Source organism: Pongo abelii, chromosome 2, assembly GCF_028885655.2.
Source record: "Pongo abelii isolate AG06213 chromosome 2, NHGRI_mPonAbe1-v2.0_pri, whole genome shotgun sequence".
NCBI lineage: Eukaryota > Metazoa > Chordata > Mammalia > Primates > Hominidae > Pongo > Pongo abelii.
Window position 1 is genome coordinate 17,898,015 of NC_085928.1, and position 25,982 is coordinate 17,923,996.

At 39.2% G+C, this 25,982-nt stretch overlaps 1 protein-coding gene across 3 annotated transcripts in view; it reads left to right on the forward strand.

Annotated features, from left to right (window-relative positions):
- GPR156 (G protein-coupled receptor 156) overlaps positions 1-25,982 on the forward strand; it is a 123,505-nt gene that overhangs the window by 73,206 nt on the left and 24,317 nt on the right. For 2 of the 3 annotated variants that reach the window (XM_002813242.5, XM_054551432.2), the window contains exons 4-5: positions 19,691-19,820; positions 20,066-20,176. In XM_002813242.5, coding sequence (XP_002813288.4) covers positions 19,691-19,820; positions 20,066-20,176 — 241 coding nt within the window. Of the gene's footprint in view, positions 1-18,518; positions 18,862-19,690; positions 19,821-20,065; positions 20,177-25,982 lie in introns of those variants that run through there. The other variant, XM_054551433.2, reaches the window with a different exon arrangement.

Below are 25,982 nucleotides of genomic sequence, written 5' to 3' on the forward strand. Positions count from 1 at the left end.
TAATGTTTATAGGGTTTCCCCATGTTGTAGCATAAAGCATTACTTCATTCCTTTTTATGGCTGAACATCCCATTATATGGATGTTCCACATTTTGTTTATCCATTCATCAGTTGATGCTATCTGTTGTTTCCACTTTGAGGCTCTTATGAATAATACGCTGCTGTGAACATTTGTGTACAAGTTTTTTCATGAACATATGTTTTTACTTATCTGGGTATATACCTAGCAGTGGAGTTCCTGGGTTATATGGTGACTCTGTTTAACGTAAGTGTAGAACTGTTTTTCAAAGTGACTATACCATTTCACAATCCCACCAACAATGTATGAGGGTTCCGGTTTCCCTACATCATCACTAACACTGGTTTTATTATCTGCCTTTTTAATTCTAGCCTTCCTAGTGGGTATCTCATTGTGGTTTTGAGTCGTATTTCTCTTATGACCAATGATGCTGAGTGTCTTTTTATGTACTTACTATCCATTTGCTTATCTTCCCTGGAGAACTGTCTATTCAAATCCTTTGACATTTAACAAAATTAGATTGTCTTGGAGCTGGGTGCAGTGGCTCATGCCTGTAATCCCAGCACTTTGGGAGGCTGAGGCAGCCAGATCACCTGAGGTCAGGAGTTTGAGACCAGCCTGGCCAACATGGTGAAACCCCAACTCTACTAAAAATACAAAAATTAGCTGGGTATTAGTGGGACATGTCTGTGATGCCAGCTACTCTGGAGGCTGAGGCAGGAGAATCACTTGAACCCGGGAGATGGAGGTTTCAGTGAGCCGAGATTGTGCCACTGCACTCCAGCCTAGGTGACAGAGTAAGACTCTGTCTCACAAAAATAATAAATAAATAAATATTGTCTTGGAAATATACTGAAATTAATTGGCCTATAGTCCCAGCTACTCAGGAGGCTGAGGTGGGAGGATTGCCTGCACCCAGGAGTTTGATGTTTCAGTGAGCTATGATTATGTCACTGCTCTCCAGCCTGGGTGACTGAGTGAGCCCCCATCTCTGAAAAAAAAAAAGGAAGAAAGAGGAAGAAGAAGAGGAGGAGGAGGAGGAGGGACGAGGAGGAGGAGGAGAAGGATAAGGAGAGAAGGAGGAGGAGAAAGAAGAAGGAAGGAGGAGGAAAAAGAGGAGGATGAGAAGGAGAAGAAGAAATGCTCTTAAATCAATAGTTCTCAAACTTGGTTCACATTAAAGTTTCCTGAAATCCTGATGCTCAGGCTTTACCCTAGGCCAGTTAAATGATAATATCTTGGGGTAGGACCCAGGCAACAGTTTTAGAAACAAATCTCCAGTTGATTCTAATGTTTGAGAGCCATTACTGTAGACTACATGACTAAGCTGATGATAAAAATGTGAAAGATTTGGTAATTTAGAAATTATGCCAGGTATTAAAAATGGGAGACTTGACTCAAATGTGAATTGTAAGATGCCTAATCGGGTCAAAAGATAGAGTTGAGATAAAGACTGATGAACTTTCCTATGACAGGAAGTTTCAAACCACCTATAGCTAGAGAAAATGTCCTGGCTGTGGTTCTTGCCTAGCGAGCAGGAGTTGGTTTTATGAGGTAACCATGGGAGAGCCAATAAATGTGAGTGATCATGACAATTAAATCTTTAAGCCCAGATAATTTATGTCAATTATTCAATGTTCATTAAGGAAGGTGAAAAAAATATGAGTATTAGCTAGTAGAAAATGGAAAGGCAGGTTTTTGAAAGCCGTAAAAAGATTGGAGGCTATATTAAGAGACTTTATTGGAAGCATAGGAAAGGAATATCTGAGAATTTTTTAAAATCCAATCACATAAAAATGTGACAGTTACAGTGGTTATTGTGGAGGGAAAATGACATCTCTCAAAGAATGTAAAAAGCTCCCCAAAGAAGAACAGGGAGCCCACAGAGTGTATTAGGTTAGGTACAAAATAGGAAAAAAGACTTTGAGAAACACTTTTGAAGACAGTCCAAAACACATAAAGGGATTATTTAAAATCTAGTAAAAGGAAGAAGCTAGAATAACAGTGGGATCTTTTGCTGAGAATAAGGGGGCACAGGGAGTGCTGAGGTACCAAAAGACAATAGACCAAACTAATTATATACCTCTGAATGTATTGAGAAAGATACCAGAGTGATAGCACATTCAAATTGCCTACTACGAATGGATCAGTAATAGTTAATTAAATGGTTTTCTGTGTTTTGCATATTTCAAGTCAGGTAGGCAGAATAAATACTGATTAATCACTGGAAATTCTTGGTGTTTATCTTGAGATTTCTGAAGGCCTCCAGAAGAAATTTTTCTCGTCTTGCCTCTCCGTAAAGCCACTGCTCTTGTCCTCCTGCTCCTATTACCACGAAGGCTCCTAAGTGTATAGTCTACCCTAGTCACCTCACTTTCTCATCTCCAATTCATTCTTCAACCCATTCTTCTAACTCCATTGAAAAGTCATTAAATCTGACTCATTGCCAAAGTCATTAAATCAACAGATCTCTTTTTAGACTAAATTCTTTTAAGCCTTTAGGTATATAACACCATTAACTGTCTCTTCTGTTCTTCCTTTCTGAAACCTCTTTTCTTAACTTTTATTATACGTAAATGTCCTGGTTTTACCTCTCTACTTCTTACTAGCTACCTTCACTGGCTCCAGAATTACTTAGGTTTTTTTTTTTTCAAGGCTAGTCAAGTGAAGCAGTGGGAATGGAGAAGAAACAAAGAAATCTGTAACTGGTTGTGATCGATTAATTGTATACACTACTGCATTCAGACAAACCTTACCTATTTAATTTTGATAACACTCTGGGTTCCAGTCTCGATTCACTTCTTACACTATATCCTTTACCTTGTTTTAACCTCTCCTGTGACATATCCTAGTGCTGCCTCTCATCCCATTTTCTAACTTCATGGTTGATATAGTCATATAGATGTTCCACAGTTTATTCTGATCCAGTAACCAAAACCAGATTAGTATCTTACCAGCAATCTTGCTCTTCTGCTGTGTACCTCCTGTCGTGGTTAATAGCACTACCATCCACCGATTCTCATTCTGGATTCCTTTGTCTCTCTACACATCTGGCTAGTTACCAGGTTTTAGATATTTAACCTCTGAAATGTCTTTCAAGTCTTTTTCCTATTGTCCATCTCCATTGCCCAACCATCGTCTTCATTTGTTTTTCATCTGGACTATTGCAATAGTCCCCTAACTCATCTTGCCCACTTTTTCAGCTACTGATCTCTCGCCAGCATTTTTTTTTCCCCAAACACAACCTAGTTTTAAAACTAGGCAGATTTCTACTGCCTACATAACTCCTTAGGTAAGTATTTAAGGTCTTTTGTAGTCTGGCCCTAACATAAAATTTGCACTTGAAATTAAGTTGTGCCCTGGTCATACATGAGAATGGCCATTCCTTGAGCACACCATGCAGGTTCCTCACGATGTCTTTGTTCGTGCTCTTCCTTGTTTCACAACTTTTCTCATTTATCACCTGACAAACTCCTATCTATCCTTTAAGACAAATTTCTGTCTCTCAAAATGTGGGCCCTGGGCCAGCAGCAGGAGTATCACCTGGGAACTTGTTAGAATACAATTTCTTGGGACCCCACTTTAGATTCTGTTTAATCCAAAACTTTGTGTGATGAGGACCAGCAATGTGAATTTTAACAAGCTCACCGGGTGATTCTGATGCATTCTAAAATTTAAGAACCACTGTTCTAGGGAACAATTTTTTTTTTTAATCAATGGCCATAGCACTTTACACATACCTGTATTACTTACTGCATTATTTAATAACCATGTTTACTTATTCACTTATTTATCTGGTCTTCTAAGTTGTGAGTCCTCAAAGTCAAATACAATGGTTTTGTGTTCTGACACCTGCCATAGTGTCTGGCACATAACAAGTGCTTGATAAGAATTCAGCATACTAAAATACACCCCCTTCCCTCCAGGATTCAGTCTAGCTAGAGTAAATAGAGAGGGCTAAGATAAAATGGTGTCCAAGGCATCTACTCTTAAAGGTCGATATACACCACACAAACCAAAAGCTTACACACTGGCAATAACAAATGTCAGCAAAGTAATAACCAGTGGGTACTAGGCTTAATACCTGGGTGATAAAATAAATCTGTACAGCAAACTCCAATGATACTAATTTACCTATGTAACAAATCTACACTTGTACCCCTGAGCTTAAAATAGAAGTTTTTAAAACAACAAATAAAGCAAATGTCAGCAAGGATGCAGAGAAGCTGAATCTCTCATACATCGCTGATGTACCTACTCTGGAAAACACTTTAGAAGTTTCTTATAAAATTATTCCCTCACTGTGCGATTCAGCAGTTTCACTCCTGTGTATTTACCCTAGAGAAGTAACTATGTATGTTCACACAAAAAGCTGTATGCAAATGTTTTTAGCAGCTTTGTTTGTAATAGTCAAAAACTGGAAACATTAACAATCAGAAAATAAATCAAGAAAACAATTCCATTTATAATCGCATCAAAAAATGAAAACTTGGGAAAAAATTTTACCTAAAAGATGAAAGACCTTTACACTGAAAACTATAAAACACTGATAAAATAAATGAGGAAGGCACAAATCAATGGAAAGATATCCCATATTCATGGACTGAAAAAATTTTTATTGTTAAAATAGCCACACTACCAAAGCAATCTACAAATGCAGTGCAATCCTACCAAAATTCCAATGGTGTTTTTCACAGAAATATGAAAAAAACTAAAATTCTTATGGAACCACAAAAGACCACAAATAGCCAAAACAATCTTCACCAATAAAAACAAAGCTGGAGGTATCACCCTAGCCTATCTAATTTCAAAATCTACTACAAAGCTATAGTAATCAAAACAGCATGATGCTGGCATAAAAACAGATAAACCAATGGAACAGAATAGAGAGTCCAAAAATAAATCCATGCATTTACAGTCAGTTGATTTTTGACAAATGTACCAAGAAAACACAAAAGAGAAAGGACAGCCTCTTCAATAAATGGTGTTGGGACAACTGTGTATCCACATGCAAAAGAATGAAATTACACCTGTAACCCCAGCACTTTGGAAGGCCAAGGTGGGCCGATCACTTGAGGTCAAGAGCCTGGCCAACATGGTGAAACCCTCTCTCTATTAAAAATACAAAAATTAGCCAGGTGTGGTGGCATGTACCTGTAATCCCAGCTACTTGTGAGGCTGAGGCAGGAGAATCACTTGGACCTGGGAGGCAGAGGTTGCAGTGAGCTGAGATTGTGCCACTGCACTCCAGTCTGGGCAAGAGAGGGAGACCCTGTCTTAAAAAAAAAAAAAAAGAAATTAGACATTGGACCCTTATACCATATACAAAAAATCAACTCAAAAATGAATTAAAAGCTTAAATGTATGACCTGATACTGTAAAAACTATCAGAAGAAAACATAGGAGAAAAGCTCCTGCCATTGGTCCAGGCAATGATTTTTGGGTTATGGCCCCAAAAGCGCAGGCAACAAAATAAAAAATAGACAAATGGGATTAAACTAAAAAGTTTTTGCACAGCAATGGAAACAATAAACAGAGTGAAGAGACAACCTACAGAATGGGAGAAAATATTTGCAAACCATATGTCTGGTAAGGGGTAAATATTCAAAGAATATAAGGAACTCAAATCAATAGCAAGAAAACAAATAATCCAATAAAAAGTGGACAAAGGACCTGAATAGACACTTCTCAAAAGAAAACATACAAATATCCAGCAGGTATATGAAAAAATGCTCACATCACTGATCATCAAGAAATGCAAATTAAAACCATGAGTTATTAGCTCATACCTGTTAGAATGGCTATTATGAAAAAGATGAGAGATAACAAGTGTTGGGGAGGATATGGATAAAAGGGAACCCCGTACACTATTTGTGAGAATGTAAATTAGTACAACTATTAGGGAAACAGTATGGAGGTTCCTCAAAAAATTAAAAATAGAACTATCATATAATCAAGCAATTCTACTTCTGGGTGTATATCTAAAGGAAATGAAATCAGTGTATGAAAGAGATACCTGCATTCCCATGTTCACTGCAACATTATTCCCAATAGCCAAGATATGGAACCAACCTAAGTGTTCATTTACTAATGAATGGATAAAGAAAATATAAGATATATATATGTACACATACACACACACAATGCAGTACTATTCAGTCTTAAAGGAGGAAATCCTGGCATTTGCAAAAACATGAATGAACCTGGAAGACATTATGCTAAGTGAAATAAGCAAGACATAGAAAAACGAATACTACATGATCTCACTTATATGTGGAATCTAAAAAAGTTGAACTCATAGAAGCAGAGAGTAGAATGGTGGTTGCCACAGACTGGGGTGGGGATGGTTGACAGAAATGGAGAGATGTTGGTCAGATCAAAGAGCACAAAGTTCCAGATAGCACAAATAAGTTGTGGAGAGCTATACAGCATAGTGTCTATAATTAGTAATAACATGTTGTATACCTGAAGAATTCCAAGAGAGTATGTCTTAAATGTTCTCACCATAAAAAAAAGATAAGTATGTGCAGTGATGGATGTTGATTAAATTGATTTAATAATTTTAATTATTTCACAATGTATACAAATATCAAAATACCATGTTGTATGCCATAAATATACAATATTTGTCAATTATACCTTAATAAAGCTGGGAGAGAAAAACTGGAAACCCAAATATCCTTCAACAGGTGAGTGGATAAACTGTGGGACATCCATACAATGGAATACTAGCTAGCAATAAACATGGGACAAAGTATTGATACATGCAACAACTTGGATGGAGCTCAAGGACATATGCTGCGTGACAAATGTCAGTCTCACAAGCTTACACACTGTAAGAGTTCAGTTCTATACAACATTCTCAAAAGACATTTATAGTGATGGAGAATGGATTAGTGGTTGCTAGGAGTTAGGTTGGGGAAGTGTGTCACTATAAAGGATAGCGTGAGAGAGTTGTGTTTATAAGTGTGTATGTGTGATGAAACAGTTCACTATCCTGATTATGATGGTGGTTTCATGTGGTGAATTTCATAGAAATCTATATATGTGATAAATTTCATAGGACTACACACACAAAGTGCACTTAAAAACTGGTGAAATTTAAATAGAGCCTGTAGTTTGTATAATAGTATTGCACTAATGTCAATTTCCTGATTTTGATCATGAACTCTGGTTATGTATGATGTTATTGGGGAAAGCTGGGCAAAGGATACACAGGAACTCTCTGTACTGTTTTTTGCAACCTCTTGTGAGTCTTAAATAATTTCAAAATGAAAAGCTTTTGAGAAAAATAAAGCACAGGGATTTCTGATGAAAGCTAAATTAGAAAGCACTGCTTGACATAATGCTAAAACAGGACCCAGGAAGTGGAGAGCTCACTGCCTGGTAGAGGTGGGAAAGGGGTAAAGGGAAATGGAGATTCCTGCCTTGAAGAACATTTGGTAGAACTTGGGCCAGGCCTCTCAGACTGGCTTGGGAAGGAGCTAATACTAAGGTGGAAAGGGAAATGAAAACTTCCTTCTCATCAGCTTCCCACATGGGGAAGGGGGCCGGAATCTCTCCTCAACAGGCCTCCATTTTCTCAATAGGGAAAATGGAGAGAAGGGGGAAAGGGTTCCTCCTTAACAATGATCATAAAAGGTTATGTGTGCAAACAGTGAAAGATTAAATGGCGTAAGAACTCAGGCTCTGGAATCAAACCCAGCCTCAAATCCAGTGGCTTGATTGTTCTATTGAACTTTGCTATACCCTGTTTCTCTATTTAAAAACAGGCGTAATGATACTACTTATCTCTGAAACCTGATTACATTAGATTGTCTATGTAGAGTGCTTAGCAACCACCTAGCACATAGATAATCAGTGCTGGCTACTCTTTTTAATACTATTCTATGCCATTACCAATTTTCTAAGAAGTAACAATAATACACTCAGGTCCATAATGTAATTTTTGATGAAAATTTCTTCAGGATCCTTCAATGCTTCCAACTCATAAATTATATCAGCCCTCAGTCCATATATACATAAATACAATTTAAATTAAAATTAAGTTGTTACTTTCTATTACATGTCTTTTATGTGCTTTTCACTTTAAATACACTATCTCTAACCTTTATAGCATGCAGGATAAATACTATTTTCCCCATTTTCAGATGAGGAAACTGCTTCAGAGTGGTTAGGCAAATCTCCAACATCTATAAACAACACAGTAAACCTAGGCAGTCTGATGGCGAAGCCCAAGATCTTTCCACTACACTGTTACCTCAGTAGTAATCCATAAAAGATGCTTAAACACATACACATTGTCTATTAGTTGTTCTTTTTACATCACATTACATGGGCAGACTCTACAACTGCTGCCACAGCCTGGTGCAGACACTTCCAGGCCATTGCTGAAGCCAATGGAGACACTAGACTATGACAGAAACCAAGAACCCAAAGCTGATTGTGGCAAGAATTCAGTCTGGAGTTCAGTCAGTAGATAAATCCAAGAGGCATCATGGAAATTGTGCTAAGGTGCAAGGTCCAAGCCAGCAGTCAGAATCTAAAGGGGCAGGCTAAACCCAGCAGGAGGCTCTGCAGGCTCTGTGCCCCCCAGGGGATTCACGCCTTCCTCTCTGTCTCCTCTTGTTGACACTGCTGGCTATAGATGGGGGCTTTGTGGATCCTCAGTTGAGGAGGCAGGTGAAAATTCTTGGCCTACCAGCACTACTACAGGACATTAGAAACTAGGGCAGGAAGACCCTGGGTCTTCATTAAGCCATGTGATGAAAACAGGCCCCAGGCAGTTGGGTCCACTAGTGGGAAGTGAAAGAACACTGAAGGAAACCAGGAGTCAGGACATCTGGATTTGCTGTCCCAACATGGTCCCTATCTGGCAATAAAACAGCATGCAAATTTCTTCATCTGAAAATGAAGGAATCAGGTCAGATCACTGATTTTCAAACTGTGTTCCTCAGAACCCAAGGACTCCAGTCCTACTGTGGAGAGATAGGTGGGAGCAAGCAAGACCTTCCTGTACAGCACGCTTCCTTTCATCTCTTCCAAGTACTGAACCTTCTAATTCTAATGATTTATGCAGTGTAACAAGCATTTAATAAGTTTCTACTAGGCTCGGGGCCTTGTAGAAGGTGCTGATGGGGACAAAGCTGAGTAAAACCCAGTCCCAACATCATGAATTCCTAGATTCTGGCTTAATGGGGAACCATTCCAGCAGCTGTCACTGTTCAGGATTCCTCTCAGATTCCAAGATACACCAAGGCCCGGAGTTTTGCCACAGAATCGAAGATAAGAAAGAGAGGAAAGAGGCCGAGTGCAGTGGCTCACGCCTGTAATCTCACCACTTTCGGAGGCCGAGGCAGGTGGATCACCTGGGGTCAGGAGTTTGAGACCAGCCTGACCAACATGGAGAAACCCTATCTCTACTAAAAATACAAAATAAGTTGGGCATGGTGGTGCACACCTGTAATCCCAGCTACTCAGGAGACTGAGGCAGGAGAATCGCTTGAACCTGGGAGGTGGAGGTTGTGGCGAGCCGAGATCGTGCCACTGCACTCCAGCCTGGAGTTTTATTTTGAAACTCTGTCTCAAAATAAAAAAAATAAATAAATAAATAAATAAAGAAGAAAGAGGAATCTTCCCCAGTGTGGCAGGCAATCTTTCCTGCCTCAAAGAGATCAATTTACATGTCACCTGGTAGCCCATAATATTCTGCTTTAGCAGTGACTCCTTGTGATTGGAAGTTTCCTATGGCCAATTGTGCTTCATGCCCTACTTAAAATCAGGACATCTGCTCTGCCCTTTTGGAAGAGCTACAAGTCTCCTGCCAGGAATTGCTCAAGGCCTTTTCCTGCAGCTAAACAGAGAAAGGAAGTTGAAATCATTGCCTCATAAATTACAACACATGCCAGGGTTGTAACCTAGAGTCTGAGGTTCTAGGCGAAAAGAGGATTTTGTGTGTGTGTCTAGTGTTTTCCCCATGGCATTTAAAAGCTCATCTAAAATATATTATAATTGCATGAGATATGGCAAAAATACATTCAGAAACTAATTTTTTGAAGATAAACAAACAAAGCAGAATGTGCCTATACTATTCCTAAGTAAAGCCACACAAACTTCCTTTCCAGTAAGGGTATCCTTTGGGGCTTTTTCCCCCTCCTCGTCACCAACTTATCTTGAATTTATCACTATGCTTTTTCACTACTGTTCCTAAACTTCAGCCATTATATAATGAGATAATGGGCATTTAGTCTTATATCCAAATTTCCATATTTCAGCTTTTAAAATAGTTGCAAGGATGCTTTTAAAGTTGATCCTGGCCAGGAGAGGTGGCTCACTCCTGTAATCCCAACTCTTTGGGAGGCCAAGATGGGAGGATTGCTTGAGTCCAGGAGTTCGAGACCAGCCTGGGTAACATAGTGAGGCCTTGTCTCTGCAAAAAAATAAAAATTAACTGGGTGTGATGGCATGCACTTGTAGTGCCAGCTACTTGGGAAGCTGAGGTGGGAGAATTGCTTGAGCCCAGTAGATAAATGTTGCAGTGAGCCAAGATCATGCCACTACACTCCAGCCTAGATGAGAGAGTAAAACTCTGTCTCAAAAATTAAATTAAATTAAATTAAAAAGTTGATCCTAGCAAACTAACACCGAAACAGAAAACCCAACACCGCATGTTCTCACTCATAAGTGGGAGTTGAACAATGAGAACACATGGGCACAGAGAGGGGAACATCGCACACTGAGGCCTGTTGGGGGTTGGGGGGCAAGGGGAGGGAGAGCATTAGGACAAATACTTAATGCATGTGGGGCTTAAAACCTAGATGATGGGTTGATAGGTGCAGCAAACCACCATGGCACATGTATACCTATGTAACAAACCTGCACATTCTGCCTATGTATCCTAGAACTTAAAGTAAAATAAAAAAAGAAAGAAAAAAAAAGTTGATCCTTAGGCCTGTTTATAGTCCAAGGGAGCTGTGAATGCTGAAATTTGTACACTGTCAATTTATATGTATATTCACATATTAATATCCATAATACACATAGATTCAGGAATGTAGATTTTTGTCAAATGGCCTAGTGGATGCTGATAAAACAACTTCTAATATTAAATTAAAATTAATTCTATTTTAAAGAAAAAGAACAAATAAGAAAATCGTCTTTGCAATGAAAAGGTCAGAAACCAAGGAGGTGGTGTCCTAATATGCTGATAGCAGAGATTATATCTCCTTTGCCTTCCTATCACTGGTTCTTAATACCTTGGCAAGTTAGTATTTAGGAATTGTTGAATTAATGTTTGGCACATGAAGATCATTAAAACAATAACTCATAAAGCTTGGGGAAAACAAGGTCATTTGCTAAAGGGGAATTTGGGGGCACGATATTTAGCAAGTCTTCTTTCACACTTATAGCTAAATATTTTGTTTATTTGATTATTTGATTGATTTGGGTGTAAATTCTATTGTACCTCTGGTAAACCAAGTCAGCCTGCCCTTCCTGGTTAAGAAAGAGAGACAGAAATGCAAAGTGTAACGAGCTTATTAATAAGCCAATGATAGAGAAAAGAAATTTGTCTCTGGGCTGGGAGCAGTGGCTCATGCCTGTAATCCTAGCACTTTGTGAGGCCGAGGCAGGCGGGTCACTTGAGCCCAGGAGTTTGAGATCAGCCTGGCCAACATGGTGAAACCCCATCTCTACTAAAATTACAAATATTAGGCAGGAATGGTGGCACGTACCTGTAATCCGAGGTACTTGGGGTGGCTGAGACCCGAGAATCGCTTGAACCTGGGAGGTGGAGGTTGCAGTGAGCTGAGATCGCCTCACTGCACTCCAGCCTGGCTGCACTCCAGCCTGGGCAACAGAGTGAGACTTTGTCTTAAAAAAAAAAAAAAAAAAAAAAAAACTGTCTCTGGCATAACTTGAGAAGGGAGAAGCTAGAAGGTTCATCACGTCCAAACACTGCTAACCATTCAGCTATTCTGTGGGCAGAATGTCTTTGTTCTTCCAGGTGCAACTTCAGCAGCTGTGGGCCTGAACTGACAGTGCAGGGTAAGGAGCTCACTCTCTCCATGTGAAACAAAGCAGGACTACAGGAAAGCAGGCTGATTTGGAAAGGCCAGGCCCACCCAGGACAAGAGGCAGTGCTGAGTGTTTGGCTCATGACAAAACATAATTTACAAATTTACTGGCTTCAAGGATGTAAAAAGATATAATTTACTGGCTTCAAGGGTGTAAAAAGGCCTGCTTCCTAGCCTAGCTGCAAGCAGCAACTCAGTCCATGATCAGCAGATTTTCTGAAGCCTGGGGGTGGGATACATGTTGTTAACCTCTGATGCAGATAGATGTCTGCTGAGAGTCTGTAATCTGTGTGGTCGTGAAGATGAGATTTCATCCATCAACTGCTTGACAAGGGCTATCATCGTATCTCCGGGCCTGCGTGGCCCTCAACACATGACGTAAGAAACATATTGGACAAAAGCATTTCCTGGGAGAATTCTCCAGCAAGAATTCAGCCATTGGCAAAGAATCTTTCAAGTGGCCCTATCTCACTGGAGACAAGTAAACATATATACGCAGTGCATATGTGAATATACACTCCTTCAAGGTGCTGCACTTTCCTAGAAACAAAAAGAATGAGAGGTAAAAGCTTTACAGGCATCCTGTTAGGATGCTTCCTCTTGTTTATTTTTAGGCTCTTTTCAGCTCTGTGCTAAGAGGGGAAGCAAAGGAAGGGCTTACCCAGAATGCAAAGCTTTTTAGTGAGGGTTTGGGGTGTGCAAATTTGTTAAAGTGGTGAAAACCCCGTGTCTATGGAAGTTCACAGCATCCACAGCACTCAGAGCCCCCCAAATATCTCTGGCCCTTGTGTTCACTAATTCCAAGGAATTCTCAGCCATTCCAGGGGACTGTGGGGATCCCCCTGAAACCACTACAATTACCCAGAATGTGCCCCTCCTAACACATAGGCATTGAACCAGTTCCTAACTCTCCCCCAACTCTCACAGATCTCTAGTACTTTAAGAGCCATATGGCACACATGCCTAGCCCTCAGCCTTCTGCCTAATAGGGGAGTGCTTTGCCAGGGAAAAATAAGATTAGGGAAGAGGACAAAGAAAGGAAGAAGAGAAGGAGTTTCCATATCCATTAATGAATTCATTCAACAGATGGTTATGGAACACTTACCATTTTCCAAAGACCGTGCTATGGTGTGGGTTATAGAATAAGAAACAGCCTGGCTTTTGAGGAGTAGAAACTGTCCAGTGGAACTAACATTAAAAGGTGGTAATATAACATGACAATTGTACTGGTGCACATAGACCCTGGGGTGTTTTAGGGACATAGAGGATGGCACCAAACCTAGACTGAGGGCATCATCCAGACAGATGCATGCTCTTGTTTCTTTGAGTCCTATGAGGTGAGTCACTCACAAAGAAAATGTAAAGAAATAACTCAGAATAAATAAAAAGATAGATAGCACAGTAAGCTTGGCAGATTGATGTTGGAGAACGTCAGTTTTGGTGGCAACAATCTGCAAGGTTGTCTAATTTTCTCCTGCACCACTCAGCTGCCTGGATGCAAAGCAGACAATGGATTGTGGCTCTGATCTGAGTTTTATTGGGCAGATGCTGCAGAAGGGCTTGTTTGAAAAGGGAATCGGGTGTTATTGAGAGAACAGTTCAGATGACCAACCAGGGATCTGAAATTAGGTAGAGATAGGAAGAGAGACTGATAAACTATGAGGAAGCAAAAGAACCAAGTGACTGGAGGTCTGTAGGCTGTCAATGTACAAATGTGGTAGGAGTAAGCACATGTGAGGGCTGGAGGATAGGATGCTCACTCATTTATTCCTCAAATGTTTATTGAGTGCCTTCAATGTCCAGGTAGTGTTCTAGTTCTGAGAGTACATCATGCACAATTCTATTGGGAGGAAAAAACAATAAATAAAATCATAATAATAAACAAGTAAATTATGTAATATGTTAAAAGGTAATAAGTACTATGGTTGGATGGGGGCAGGGGAAGAGAATAGAGCAGAATAAGGATTCAGAATTCCGAGGATAGGGTATAATTTTAAATAGGGTTGTCATCATAGCTCTGGTTGAGAAGGTAACATATGAACACGCAATCAGGAGAGAAAGAGGATGAGCTATGCAGATACATATATTGAAATATTCCAGGCAGAGAGAACAGCCACTTCAAAGCCTCGCAGTGTGTGAGTGCCTGGTGTTTTCAAGGAACAGCAAGGAGGCTGTGTGGCTGGAGTGGAGTGGGCCTGGAGAAGACGTAAGAAATGAGGTCAAGAAAACAACAGGAATCAAGTGTGTAGGTTTTGTAGACTCTGGTAAAGACTGGCTTTCCCTCTGGGAAATAGAGAGTCATTGTGGGGTTTTGAGCAGAGAAGTGATGTGATCTTATTTCTCTTTAATGGATTACTGTAGCTGCTATGTTGAAAATAGACTTGAGGGAACTGCCAGGGTAGAAGCAGGGAGACCAGTTAGGAGGCTATTGCAATAATCCAAATAAGAAATGCAAAGTAAGACTTTGATCAGGTGGTGGCAGCAGAGGTGGTGAGAAGGAGTTAGATTCTGGATGTATTTTGAGGATAGAGCCAACAAGATTTATGACAGATTGGATGTGGGTGGTGAGCAAGAGTCAGGATGACTCCAAGGTTTTTGGTCCAGGCAAATTGAAAGGTGGAGTTGCCGTTATCTGAAATGAGGAAGAAGGTGAGTGATTGAGAGGGAGACTCGGAATTAAATTTTGAACAGATTGCAGTCAAATTGGTGTTGGGATATTGGTGTTTTACAATTCCTGAAGGGGAACTATTCTGAGTGACCCTAAGACCCAGAGTGTAACCTGGGGATGGGTGTCTGAAGAGGAATAAAGTGAAATCATTATGATTGAATAATTTAGAACTCTGGAGGCTGAAAAGCTAATGAAATCTCCTAGGATGTTCTACGAGGAAGGTGGCCCAGGCACGAGAGTAAGGAATGGGGTCAGGCCTTATGATAGATACTTTAAATACAAATGGTTAGAGGTCACACTAATATTAGCTTGAGGTGTGCAGAATTTTAATTGGGTGCAGATTAGTGTATACATTAGAAATAAGCAAGATATTAAAAGATCAAATTTGCTGAAACACATCAGATAACATTATGATAAAGGTGTTTGGAGTTTTATTTGAGATAGATTTACAATCCCATTGTAGCATGGATCAAAAATAGTAAGTTGATAAAAAAATCAGATAAATTTTCACAATTTAAATTTTAATTGTTTTATTAAAAAGCATTTTGGAAAGACATTCATGTTTGGTTTTGGATAGGTTAAAGCTCAGTGATACCATTTACATCAATTCTTGTAGCATTTTAGAGAGCATGGTCTTGTGACATCTTAGGAAAGTTTTCTGTTAGTCACGGCATGCCAACAAGTACCTTGTGCTCCATTCTCTGGCCATGTTTTCAGACTCAGTAACTCCAAATAAAATAAACTGCCAAATTCAGAAATTAACATTTGATAAAGTTTTTGCAACATCATACCATTAAGCTGGTGGATGTCGCTTAAGCATCTTAATTCATTAGAGACTATTGAAATGATAATGCAGAATTATACAGGTTTTGCAGATGTAGTTCGATATTTATCTACATGTATTGAAACCTCACTTGAGGATAGAAAAATCAAGCAAGTTCTTATCTTACATTTCCACTCAATAAATGAAGAGGAAGAGATAATGAGAAAGCTATATAATCCTTTAAAAAAAAAACTTCACCTTGTTTCTGACTGACAGTAACCCAGTTCAGGCTTTTTACTCTTCATAAATGGAAGACAAGTAATCTAGATAGTACTGGCTATCTATAATTAAATATACAATATTGAAATCTATTTGCTTTGTGGAAATTATGTGTTTGTGGCTGATTAAAATATTCAGCTATGTAGGCTTCATCTTTTAGCTCAATAGAAAAATATAAATGACATTGGTGGCTGAATTCCTACCAATGTGGCAAAGACATTCCCCAGACATACATAATTCACCTGCTGAATTGGAGATGATTCACCTTTCAGTGACTTCACAGGTGTTAACTTGGCCAAACAAAAAAGGGAAATCATCTTGTATTCATCTTTTGTTCCCTGAGGCAAGTTTTCAATAAGATTGCTCGGGAAAAATATCACAATATACATATGTAAGTCCATAGTATGTCTATTTGAATAATGAATTAGCACCACTGTCGGAGAGGTGAAAACTATTCAATGTATATTTTCTGGAAAATAACTAAATTGAGTTCCTTTTAACTAAATCAGAAAGAGAAGGAATCCTCAATCAGGATTTCATGTAGTACTGTATCACTCAAAGGAAAACTGATTGTATAGTGGTACTCAAATAAAATGGGTCCAAAGAAAAATTATGAGAGAAACGTACCGATCAGTGATCTAGACCAAACAGACATGTGGCTGTGAAATCCAGGCAGTTGCTTGGTGACGAGGTCACCGTCAGATAGTCATGGCTTATGTGCAGGAATGTGAGAATGGCCATGGGGAGGAATGGCCTGGGTTATGGGTCTTGCAGGAGTCCACCCACTGCTTGTGCCATTGCTCAAACTTCTGACTGCCCTGTGCAGCCGGTGCCAGGTCAGCAGTACTCTCTGCTCTGAATCAGTGTCAGCACTGGTCTCTCTAATGTAGTACCTTTCTTTAAAAAATGCTTGTGAAGCTGCTGGTTACCACTGTTCTTACTTCTGTAGTTCATATTCACCACATATTCCCCTTCTTTTGTGGAGAGATAAAGAAATTAAGGAAAATCACTCTCCATAAGTCCACAATCTGAAGACACGGAGGCTGAGGAGGCAGACCTGAATGAATAAGTGGATCGTACGATAGGGCTAGATCTTAAATTTGGATACAGGAGACTTAAGGTAAACCATAGAAGATTGTTCTTTATACATGTAGCTCTTTTGCTAAATATAAAGGTGGCATGTTAAGATTAATAAATCTGAATGTAATGTACAGAATGTACTAGAACAGGGGAAAATTGGTGTTTACTGAGAGCTGAAGGTTACATCAAAAATCTAAAAAGTAATATTTTTGCCTCATCTTAAAGTTTGCAAAGAGTTTTGGCACATACATCATCTCATCTTTGCGATAACCTGTGGGGTAGATACAAAAGATGATGTTATTTTCATTTTCCAGATGAGGAAATAGGAGCCTGTTTCCTGGTCAGACAGGCTTAGTCAGCTGTGAGTGGCAGAGCTGGTATTCCCACCTGTTACCCTCGACCCCAGTTCCATTGCTCCTAACATGATTGTATCCTGGATAAACATGGTATCAAGAATGGAGAGGCCAAGCGCGGTGGCTCACACCTGTTATCCCAACACTGTGGGAGGCCGAGGTGGGTGGATCACCTGAGGTCAGGAGTTCGAGACCAGCCTGGCCAACATGGTGAAACCCCATCTCTACTAAAAATGCAAAAATTAGATGGGTGTGGTGGTGCGTGCCTGTAAACCCAGCTACTGGGGAGACTGAGGCATGAGAATCACTTGAACCTAGGAGGTGGAGGTTGCAGTGAGCCGAGATTGCCCCACTGCACTCCATCCTGCACAATAGAACAAGACTCTGTCTCAAAAAAAAAAAAAAAAAAAAAAAAAGAATGGAGAGTGAAATTTGGGAGGCTGAGGCAGGCAGATCACTTGAGGTCAGGAGTTTGAGACCAGGCTGGCCATCATGGCAAAACCCTCTCTCTACTAAAAATACAAAAATCAGCCTGGCGTGGTGGTGGGCACCTGTAATCCCAGCTGCTCAGGGGGCTGAAGCAGAAGAATTGCTTGAACCTAGGAGGGAGAGGTTGCAGTGAGCCAAGATCATACCACTACACTCCAACCTGAGCAACAGAGCGAGACTCTGTCTCAAAAAAAAAAAAAAAGGATGGAGAGTGAGAGAAAACTCAGAGACTTTGAAATAAGAAGTGAAAGAGGCTGGGCAAAGTGGCTTACACCTGTAATCCCAGCACCTTGGGAGACTGAGGCAGGCAGATCCATTTGAGGTCAGGAGTGCGAGACCAGCCTGGCCAACATGGTGAAACCTGTCTCTACTAAAAATACAAAAATTAGCTGGGCATGGTGGCGGGCGCCTGTAATCCCAGCTACTCAGGAGGCTGAGGCAGGAGAATCACTTGAACCAGGGAGGCAGAGGTTGTGGTGAGCCAAGATCACACCACTGCACTTCAGCCTGGGCGACAGAGCAAGACTCTGTCTCAAGAAAATTAAAAAAAGAAGAAGAAATGAAAGAAACTTGGCAATTGATTGGGTGTTTCTGATAAAGAAACAGAAGAAGGAAAAGGTGATTCCTAGGTTTCTAAAACCTGGAAGAGGAGGACAGTGAGATTATAATATAAGCAGCTGATGTTGGCAACATGCCTACTATGTGCCAGGCCGTGTGCCAAGCATTTTGCCATATTGCCTTATTAAATCCTTACAACTCTTTGAAGGTAGATCATATAATTATTATTCTCATTTTAGAAAAGGGTGTGCATGAAAGTTGCTCTCACTTTTAGAAAAAGAAAAAAATCTTCCTTCCAAAACAAGGCTAAGCTCAACTGGACTCACTGGCCTATGCTGACAGTACCTGGGGCCTGGGACAGTGGTTTGGTGTTCTTGTGTGTATGGATGTATTACAATGTCAGACACAAAGTAACTAAGGCATGCTCCTGGCGGTTATGATGCTTGCAAATCCAGCACTGCCAAACTGTTTAGTGTCTCCTAGGTGCTTTGCCTGTGGTTAGAACAAGCTTCACTAAGTGGATAGTTTTGCCTTGGCCCTGACTTTAAGGCAGCCTGCCACGTCATCAAGAGACATAGGTAAGAATGCTCTCCTCCTTAGTTATGATTTAAAAATAAAAGTATAACAAAGTATAATTATCAAATGACTATTAGTAGAAATGTTGCATTTATATACACTATTTAGATTACAATTCTTAAATACAATGTCTTTCCTTCTTGTTACTTGTAATTAATTAGTATCAGTCACTGTCCAGTGTGAGCCTGGTGTTGCCCTTAGGTTAACCAGTTCACATCCTGAACTTCTGTTGGTGCCCAGGGTATTTGTCTGAACCCCTGATTATTCACATCTCCCTCTAACTTTCAAATTTGTCTCTAATCTTATCTAAAGCTGTTAATACTTGAGAAAAGGCCTTTCCCCAATTTCCTGCTTCTAATCCCTTTATCCTCTTTCTTTTCTTGGTCAAGTAGAGGAAAATGGTTTACATATCAAATAAAGTAAATAGTATATGAAAAAAAAAAACTTCTTTCTAAGGGCTCCAAACTCTGTGGATATCTACCTGCTGGTTATTTATTCACTAAGCTGCACATGGCAGTCCCCTAGCAACCATAAACTTCATGGATAAAATCCCAACTCTTCTCCAATACCACCCGTTTGTAGGTAGTCATCCTTCTTTTAAAAGACTTGGGAGTTATACAAGCAATAAGTGCCAGAGTTTAGTTCTTTTTGAAAATAAATTTAAAGAAATCATAAGTTTTCACAGGGCTGTAAAGAGGTTTCTTCCCAGTGGTCCTTCACTCCAAGGCTGCATTGGAGATTATGCTGGTGAGGAAGCTTTGGTCTCGTAGGTCTTTGACCCCAAGGCAAAAGGTCATGACTGTAAGTGTCTTTCTTCCTGATCGCCTCTAGGATTGTGAAGATGTCCAGTCCCAATCTGAACATTGTGACCTTACTGGGCAGTTGTCTGACTTACAGTAGCGCTTACCTCTTTGGGATTCAGGATGTTTTAGTGGGGAGCTCAATGGAAACTCTCATTCAGGTAGGTGAAGTTTTAAAATTTGATTTTGACTATAAAGTTTTCATTATTTTTTTAAACCAGCTGCTCCCATGGGTGGTGGTTACCTTTATCCTTGGAGTGGGCACTTTTCGAGGGAATCCCAGAACACTTGGTGAGGTTCACTCTGTACCTCGTGCCCTCTGTGGGACCCAGACCCTACAGATCAGAGTGTGTGGAGAACTGATAAAGGTTCCTCTTGTGACTCTTCTGTCCCCTTCCACCCATAGACAAGACTGTCCATGCTGTGCATTGGGACCTCCCTTGTGTTTGGCCCCATTCTGGGAAAGAGCTGGCGACTCTACAAGGTGTTTACCCAAAGGGTCCCGGACAAGAGAGTGGTGAGTAGGCAGCAAGTACACAATGCTTGACTGTAGATGGCAGCTTCAGCATTGGTTAACAGCTAGAGAAGCTCATGCACGTTACTGAGCCTAGCCCCTTTCAGGACATCCAAAGTTCTTGTTTCTCATTCCAAACCCTGGAATCATGCAGCCTCATAAGGCCTCAGGCCTGGAAGGCTGTGGATCAGTGCTGTTGAAGATAGGGCTTCAAACGTGGGCTCTGGTTCCTATGTACCCCAGGCCCTGTGGGGACATGTGAGCTGGCCAATACCTGGCACCAGTGTGAGGCAGAACAAGATACCCAGAGACTGTTGTTTGGCACAGGTGTGAGCTGGAAGTGAAGGGAGGAAGAGTGATTACAGAGAAACTATAGCAAGTAAGTAGTTATTTCCTTCCCTGGAGTCCAGTTCTTTTCTATATAGAAGGCAGTTCTCTGTACTGAGAAGGATGTGCCCAAAGCAGTGAGCAAGGAAGAGCAGATAGAATCAACTCTAAGTTATGTAGCAGCCAGATCACCGACATGTCCCTGATATCAGTTACCAACTTAACCACATTTCCCCATTTTATCAGGTTGTCTGATGAGACTGCTCAAACCTCAATTCCTGACCGTTATCCTCATTGGGTATAGGCCCTGCCCAGACCCAGTATATCATTCAGTTGGTGTTTACTTCTCTGGAATGATGGGAATTTTTTTTTAGCAAATGTTATTGAATCATAGTGCATACTTACCAAAGCTCAGCTGTGAGCAACCATACCTATGAAGAAGATTGCCTAAAAGGACAAAAACTGCATTCATCCCTCAAGAACACCAATTTCTTTTTTAAACATAGCTTTACTGAAGTATAATTGACATGCAGTGAACTGCACATATTTAAAGCATATGATTTGATAAATTGTGACATGGATATACAACCAAGAAACATGGCGCATAATGAACATATCTCTCATCTTCAAAAGCTTCCTTGCAACTCTTTGTTATCTCCCTCTCCTGTCCAATCCTTATATCCTTTGTTCCTATCCTCAGGAAATCATTGATTTGCTTTCTGTCACTGTAGATAAGTTTGCATTTTCCAGAGTTTTATATAAATGGAACCATGCAGACTCTTTTTTCTCTGGCTTATTTTACTCACATAATTGTTTTTATGAATATTATAGTTATTTATCTATGTTGTGTGCATCAATAGTTATTTCTTTGTTATTGCTGAGTAGTATTACAATGCATAGACACAATTTGCTTATCTGTAGATGGATGTTTGGGTTATCGCCAGTTGTGGTGATTAAAATTAAAGCTGCTATGAACATTCGTGTACAAAGTCTTTGTTTAGACATAGGCTTTTATTTCTCTTGGGTGAAAACCTAAGAGTATGGTTGGATCATATGGTAAGTGTATATTTAACTTTTTAAGTAACGGTCAGACTGTTTTCGAAGTGGTTGTACCATTCTGCATTTCCACCAGCAATGCATGAGAGTTCATTTCCTCCACATTCTTGGCAACATTTGATTTGATCAGTCTTTTTCATTTTAGGCATTCTAATAGGTATGTGTGGTAGTATTTCATTATGCTTTCAAATTTGCATTTCTCTAATGCAGTATTGAGCATTTCTTCACTTGCTTATTTGCCATCCATACACCTTCTTTGGCAAACTGTCCAAATCTTTCACCCATTTTTTTTTTTTTTTTTTCTGAGACAGAGTTTCATTCTTTCGCCCAGGCTGGAGTGCAGTGGTATGATCTTGGCTCACTGCAAACTCTGCCTTCCGGTTTCCAGCAATTCTCCTGCCTCAGCCTCCCAAGTAGCTGGGATTACAGGCACCCGCCAACATGCCCAGCTAATTTTTGTATTTTTAGTAGAGATGGGGTTTCATCATGTTGACCAGGCTGGTCTTGAACTCCTGACCTCGTGATCCGCCTGCCTTGGCCTCCCAAAGTGCTGGGATTACAGGCGTGAGCCACCACGCCCAGCCTCACTCATTTTTAAATTGGATTTTTTGTTGTCTTATTATTGAGTTTTGTGAGTTCTTTTTATATTCTGGATACAAACCCTTGATCAGATGTATGATTTGCAAAGATTTTCTTCCAGTTTGTTCTTTTGTTCCTTTTACTTTCATTTACTTCAGAATGTCTTTCAAAGATAAGACATTTCTTATTCTGATGAAGTCAAATTTACCAGTGTGTTGTTTTTAGGTTTTTTGTTAATTTGTTTGTTTGTTTTTGTATTTTTAGTAGAGACGGGGCTTTACCATGTTGGCCAGGCTGGTCTCAAACTCCTGGCCTCAAGTGATTCACCAGCCTCAGCCTCCCAAAGTTCCAGGATTACAGGCATGAGCCACCACACCCGGCCCCAATGTGTTCTTTTATGGATCATGTTTTTGGTATTATATTTAAGAAATTTTTGCCTAACTTAAGGCCCCAAAAGGTTTTCTCACTTGTTTACTTCCAGAAATTTTAGAGTTTTAGCTTTTACATTTAGGCCTATGATCCATTTTGAGTTAATTTTGGTATATGGTATGATATATTGATCGAATTTTATTTTTTTACATACAGACATTTGATTATTCCAACGCTATTTGTTGAAAAGATTGTCCTTTCTTCACTGAATTACCTTTGTGCCTTTGTTAAATCAGTTGTCCGTAAGTGTGTAGATCTATTTCTGGACCCTCCATTCTGTCTCACTGATGTGTCTATCTCAACAGCAATACCGTATTACCCTGATTACTGTAGCTTTATACTAAATCTTGAAATCAGGGAGTATTAGTTCTTTGACTTTCTTCTTCTCTTTCAATGCTGTTTTGGCTAATCTGGGTCCTTTGAATGCCCATGTGAATTTTTGAATCAGTTTACTGATTTCTACAAAAATTCTTTTGGGATTATGTTGAATCTAGTAGATCAAATTATGGAGAATTGGCTTCTTACTAATGTTGTGTCTTTTGACCCATGAACCCATTTATTTAGGTCTTTAATTGTTTCCATCTTTTTTTGTACTTTTCAATATTGCTGTTTCACATCTTTCATCAAACTTATTTCTAGGTATTTTATATTTTTATGCTATTTTATATGTTACTATTTTTTTAAATTTCACTTTCCAGTTGTTTGTTGCTAATATATAGAAATATAATTAATTTTTGTTTTTTTTGAGATGGAGTCTCACCTCTGTCGCTTAGGCTGGAGTGCAGTGGTGCGATCTCGGCTTACCGCAACCTCCGCCTCCCGGGTTCAAGCAATTCTCCTACCTCAGCCTCCCGAGTAGCTAGGATTACAGGTGCCTGCTACCACACCTGGCTAGTTTTTGTATTTTTAGTAGAGATGAGGTTTTACCATTTTGGCCAGGTTGGTCTCAAACTCCCAACCTCAGATGATCCGCCTTCCTCGGCCTCCTGAAGTGCTGGGATTACAGGCATTAGCCACCATGCCTGGCCACAGAAATATAATTAATTTTTATATGCTTAGCTTGTATACTGCAACCTTGCTAAACTACATGTTAGTTCTAGTAGCTTTTTTGTAGAGTCTATCAGATTTTCTACTGATGATCATATCATCAGTGAATAAAGATAATTTATTTCCAATCTCTTGTCTGATTGCACTGGCTAGATACAATAGTACAATCTGAATAGAAGTGGTGAGAGCAGATATCTTTGTTATTCTTGATCCTATGGGGAAAACAGTCTTTCAAAAATAAGAATGATATTAGCAGTAGTTTTATTGTAGATGCCATTTATCTAGTTGGGGCAGTACTATTCTATTCTTATTTTGCTGAGAGTTTTAATCAAGAACTGATGTTGGGTTTTGTCAAAAGCTTTTTCTGGGTCTATTGAGATGATCATACAGTTTTTCTTTTTTTAGTTTATTCACGTGGTGGATTATATTAAATGGTTTTTTTTTAAACCCTTACACAATAGACTTTATTTTTTAGAGTAGTTTTAAGTTAACTTAAAAATTGAGCAGAAGGTACAGAGGTTTTACATATACAGTCTTTCCCCACACATGCATATCCTCTCCCATTATCAATATTCTCCATCAGAGTATATACTTATTACAATTGATGGAACTACATTAATACATCATTATCACCCAGAGTCTGTACTTGACATTAGGGTTCACTTTTGGTGTTGTACGTTTTATGGGTCTGGACAAATGTACAATGACATGTGTCTACCATTACAGTATCATACAGAGTAGTTTTACTGCCCTAAAAATCCTCTATGCTTCTGCTCATTATCTCTTTCTCTCCCCATATGTTAAATGATTTAGGGTGTCAAACAAACCTTCCATCCCTGGGATTAGCTCCACTTGGTCATGATACATTACCCTCTTCATATATTGTTGGACTCATTTTTATAAAAACTTTGTTTAGAATTTCTACATTCATGTTTTTAATACATATTGCTCTGTGGTTGCCTTATATTTTTCTAGTTTTGGTATCAGGGTAATGTTGGCTTTATAAAATGAGTTGGGAACTATTCCCTTCTTTTCAGGAAGAATTTCTATAGAATTGCATAATTGGCACTCATGTGTAAGTACCTTACAATAGTATGCTTCCTTTTATCCCCATTCCTATCTTTGCTGTTACATGTTATAGGCCCCATACAATTCTTTTGTTTAATAAATCAATTATCTTTAAAAATATTTTATTTTTTTAATTTTAAGACCCAGGACAACATGCTGAATTTTGTTATTTTCTTTAATGATATTTAACTAATGAAAACTAATCATGTATTTTTCTGTTTAGTTACCATTTCCAGTGCTCTTAATTTCCTATATAGATCCACATTTTTATCTCATATTATTTTCCTTTGCCTGAAGGATATCTAACATTCCAGTGTGGGTGTGCTACTACTGAATTCTTTCAGCTTTTGATTATCTGAAAAAGTCTTTATTTTGCCTTCATTTCTGAAAGATATATTACTGAGTATAGAATTCTAGACTGAAATTTTCTTTTCTTCTTCTAGTACTTTCAAGATGTTCCTGCACTGTCTTCTCACTTGGCCTTGCATCTGATGAGAAGTCTCATGTTTATTTTATGTCTACACAAAATATGTCTTTCTTCACTGCTTGCTTTGAGTAGTTTCCCTTTATCACTGGTTTTGAACAGTTTGATTAGGCAATTGGTTTGTTTTTAATTTTACAAACACCTTGAATCACGTAGCTGGTTGTGCTTCTTTTCATTGGTTGTCAAAAGCTCAGATCCACATTTCTTCTACTCCAATTAGTAAATGCTATTATATATACACTCTTCATCTGAGCCTTCATCGTAATTCCCTTTATTTTCTCTCTTCCCTGTTGTTTAATATTTTAATCCTATCACAGTATATATTTTTCTCAATTTTATTTTTGTAGTCACAAACTAACACATTCTCTTCATCCTAAGTCAAATACGGATGGTCCCTGACATAAAACAGTTCAACTTACAGTTTTTCTATTTTACAATGGTGTGAAAGCAATCCACATTCAGTAGAAACCATACTTAAGATACCCATACAACCACTCTGTTTTTCACTTTCAGCACAGTAGTCAATACATTTTATAAGATATTCAACACTTCATTATAAATTAAGCTTTTGTTTTAGATGATTTTGCCCAGGTGTAGGCTAATATAAGTGTTCTGAGCACATTAAAGGTAGGCTAGGTTAAGCTGCAATGTTTGGTAGGCTAGGTATATTAAATGCATTTTTGACTTATGATATTTTCAACTTATGATGGGTTTATCCGGACATAACCCCATCATAAGTCAAGATCATAAGTCAATCTGTAGTTCATATGTATATAATGAAAATGCTAATGATTCCTCCTGCATCTCTGAGTCCCACCC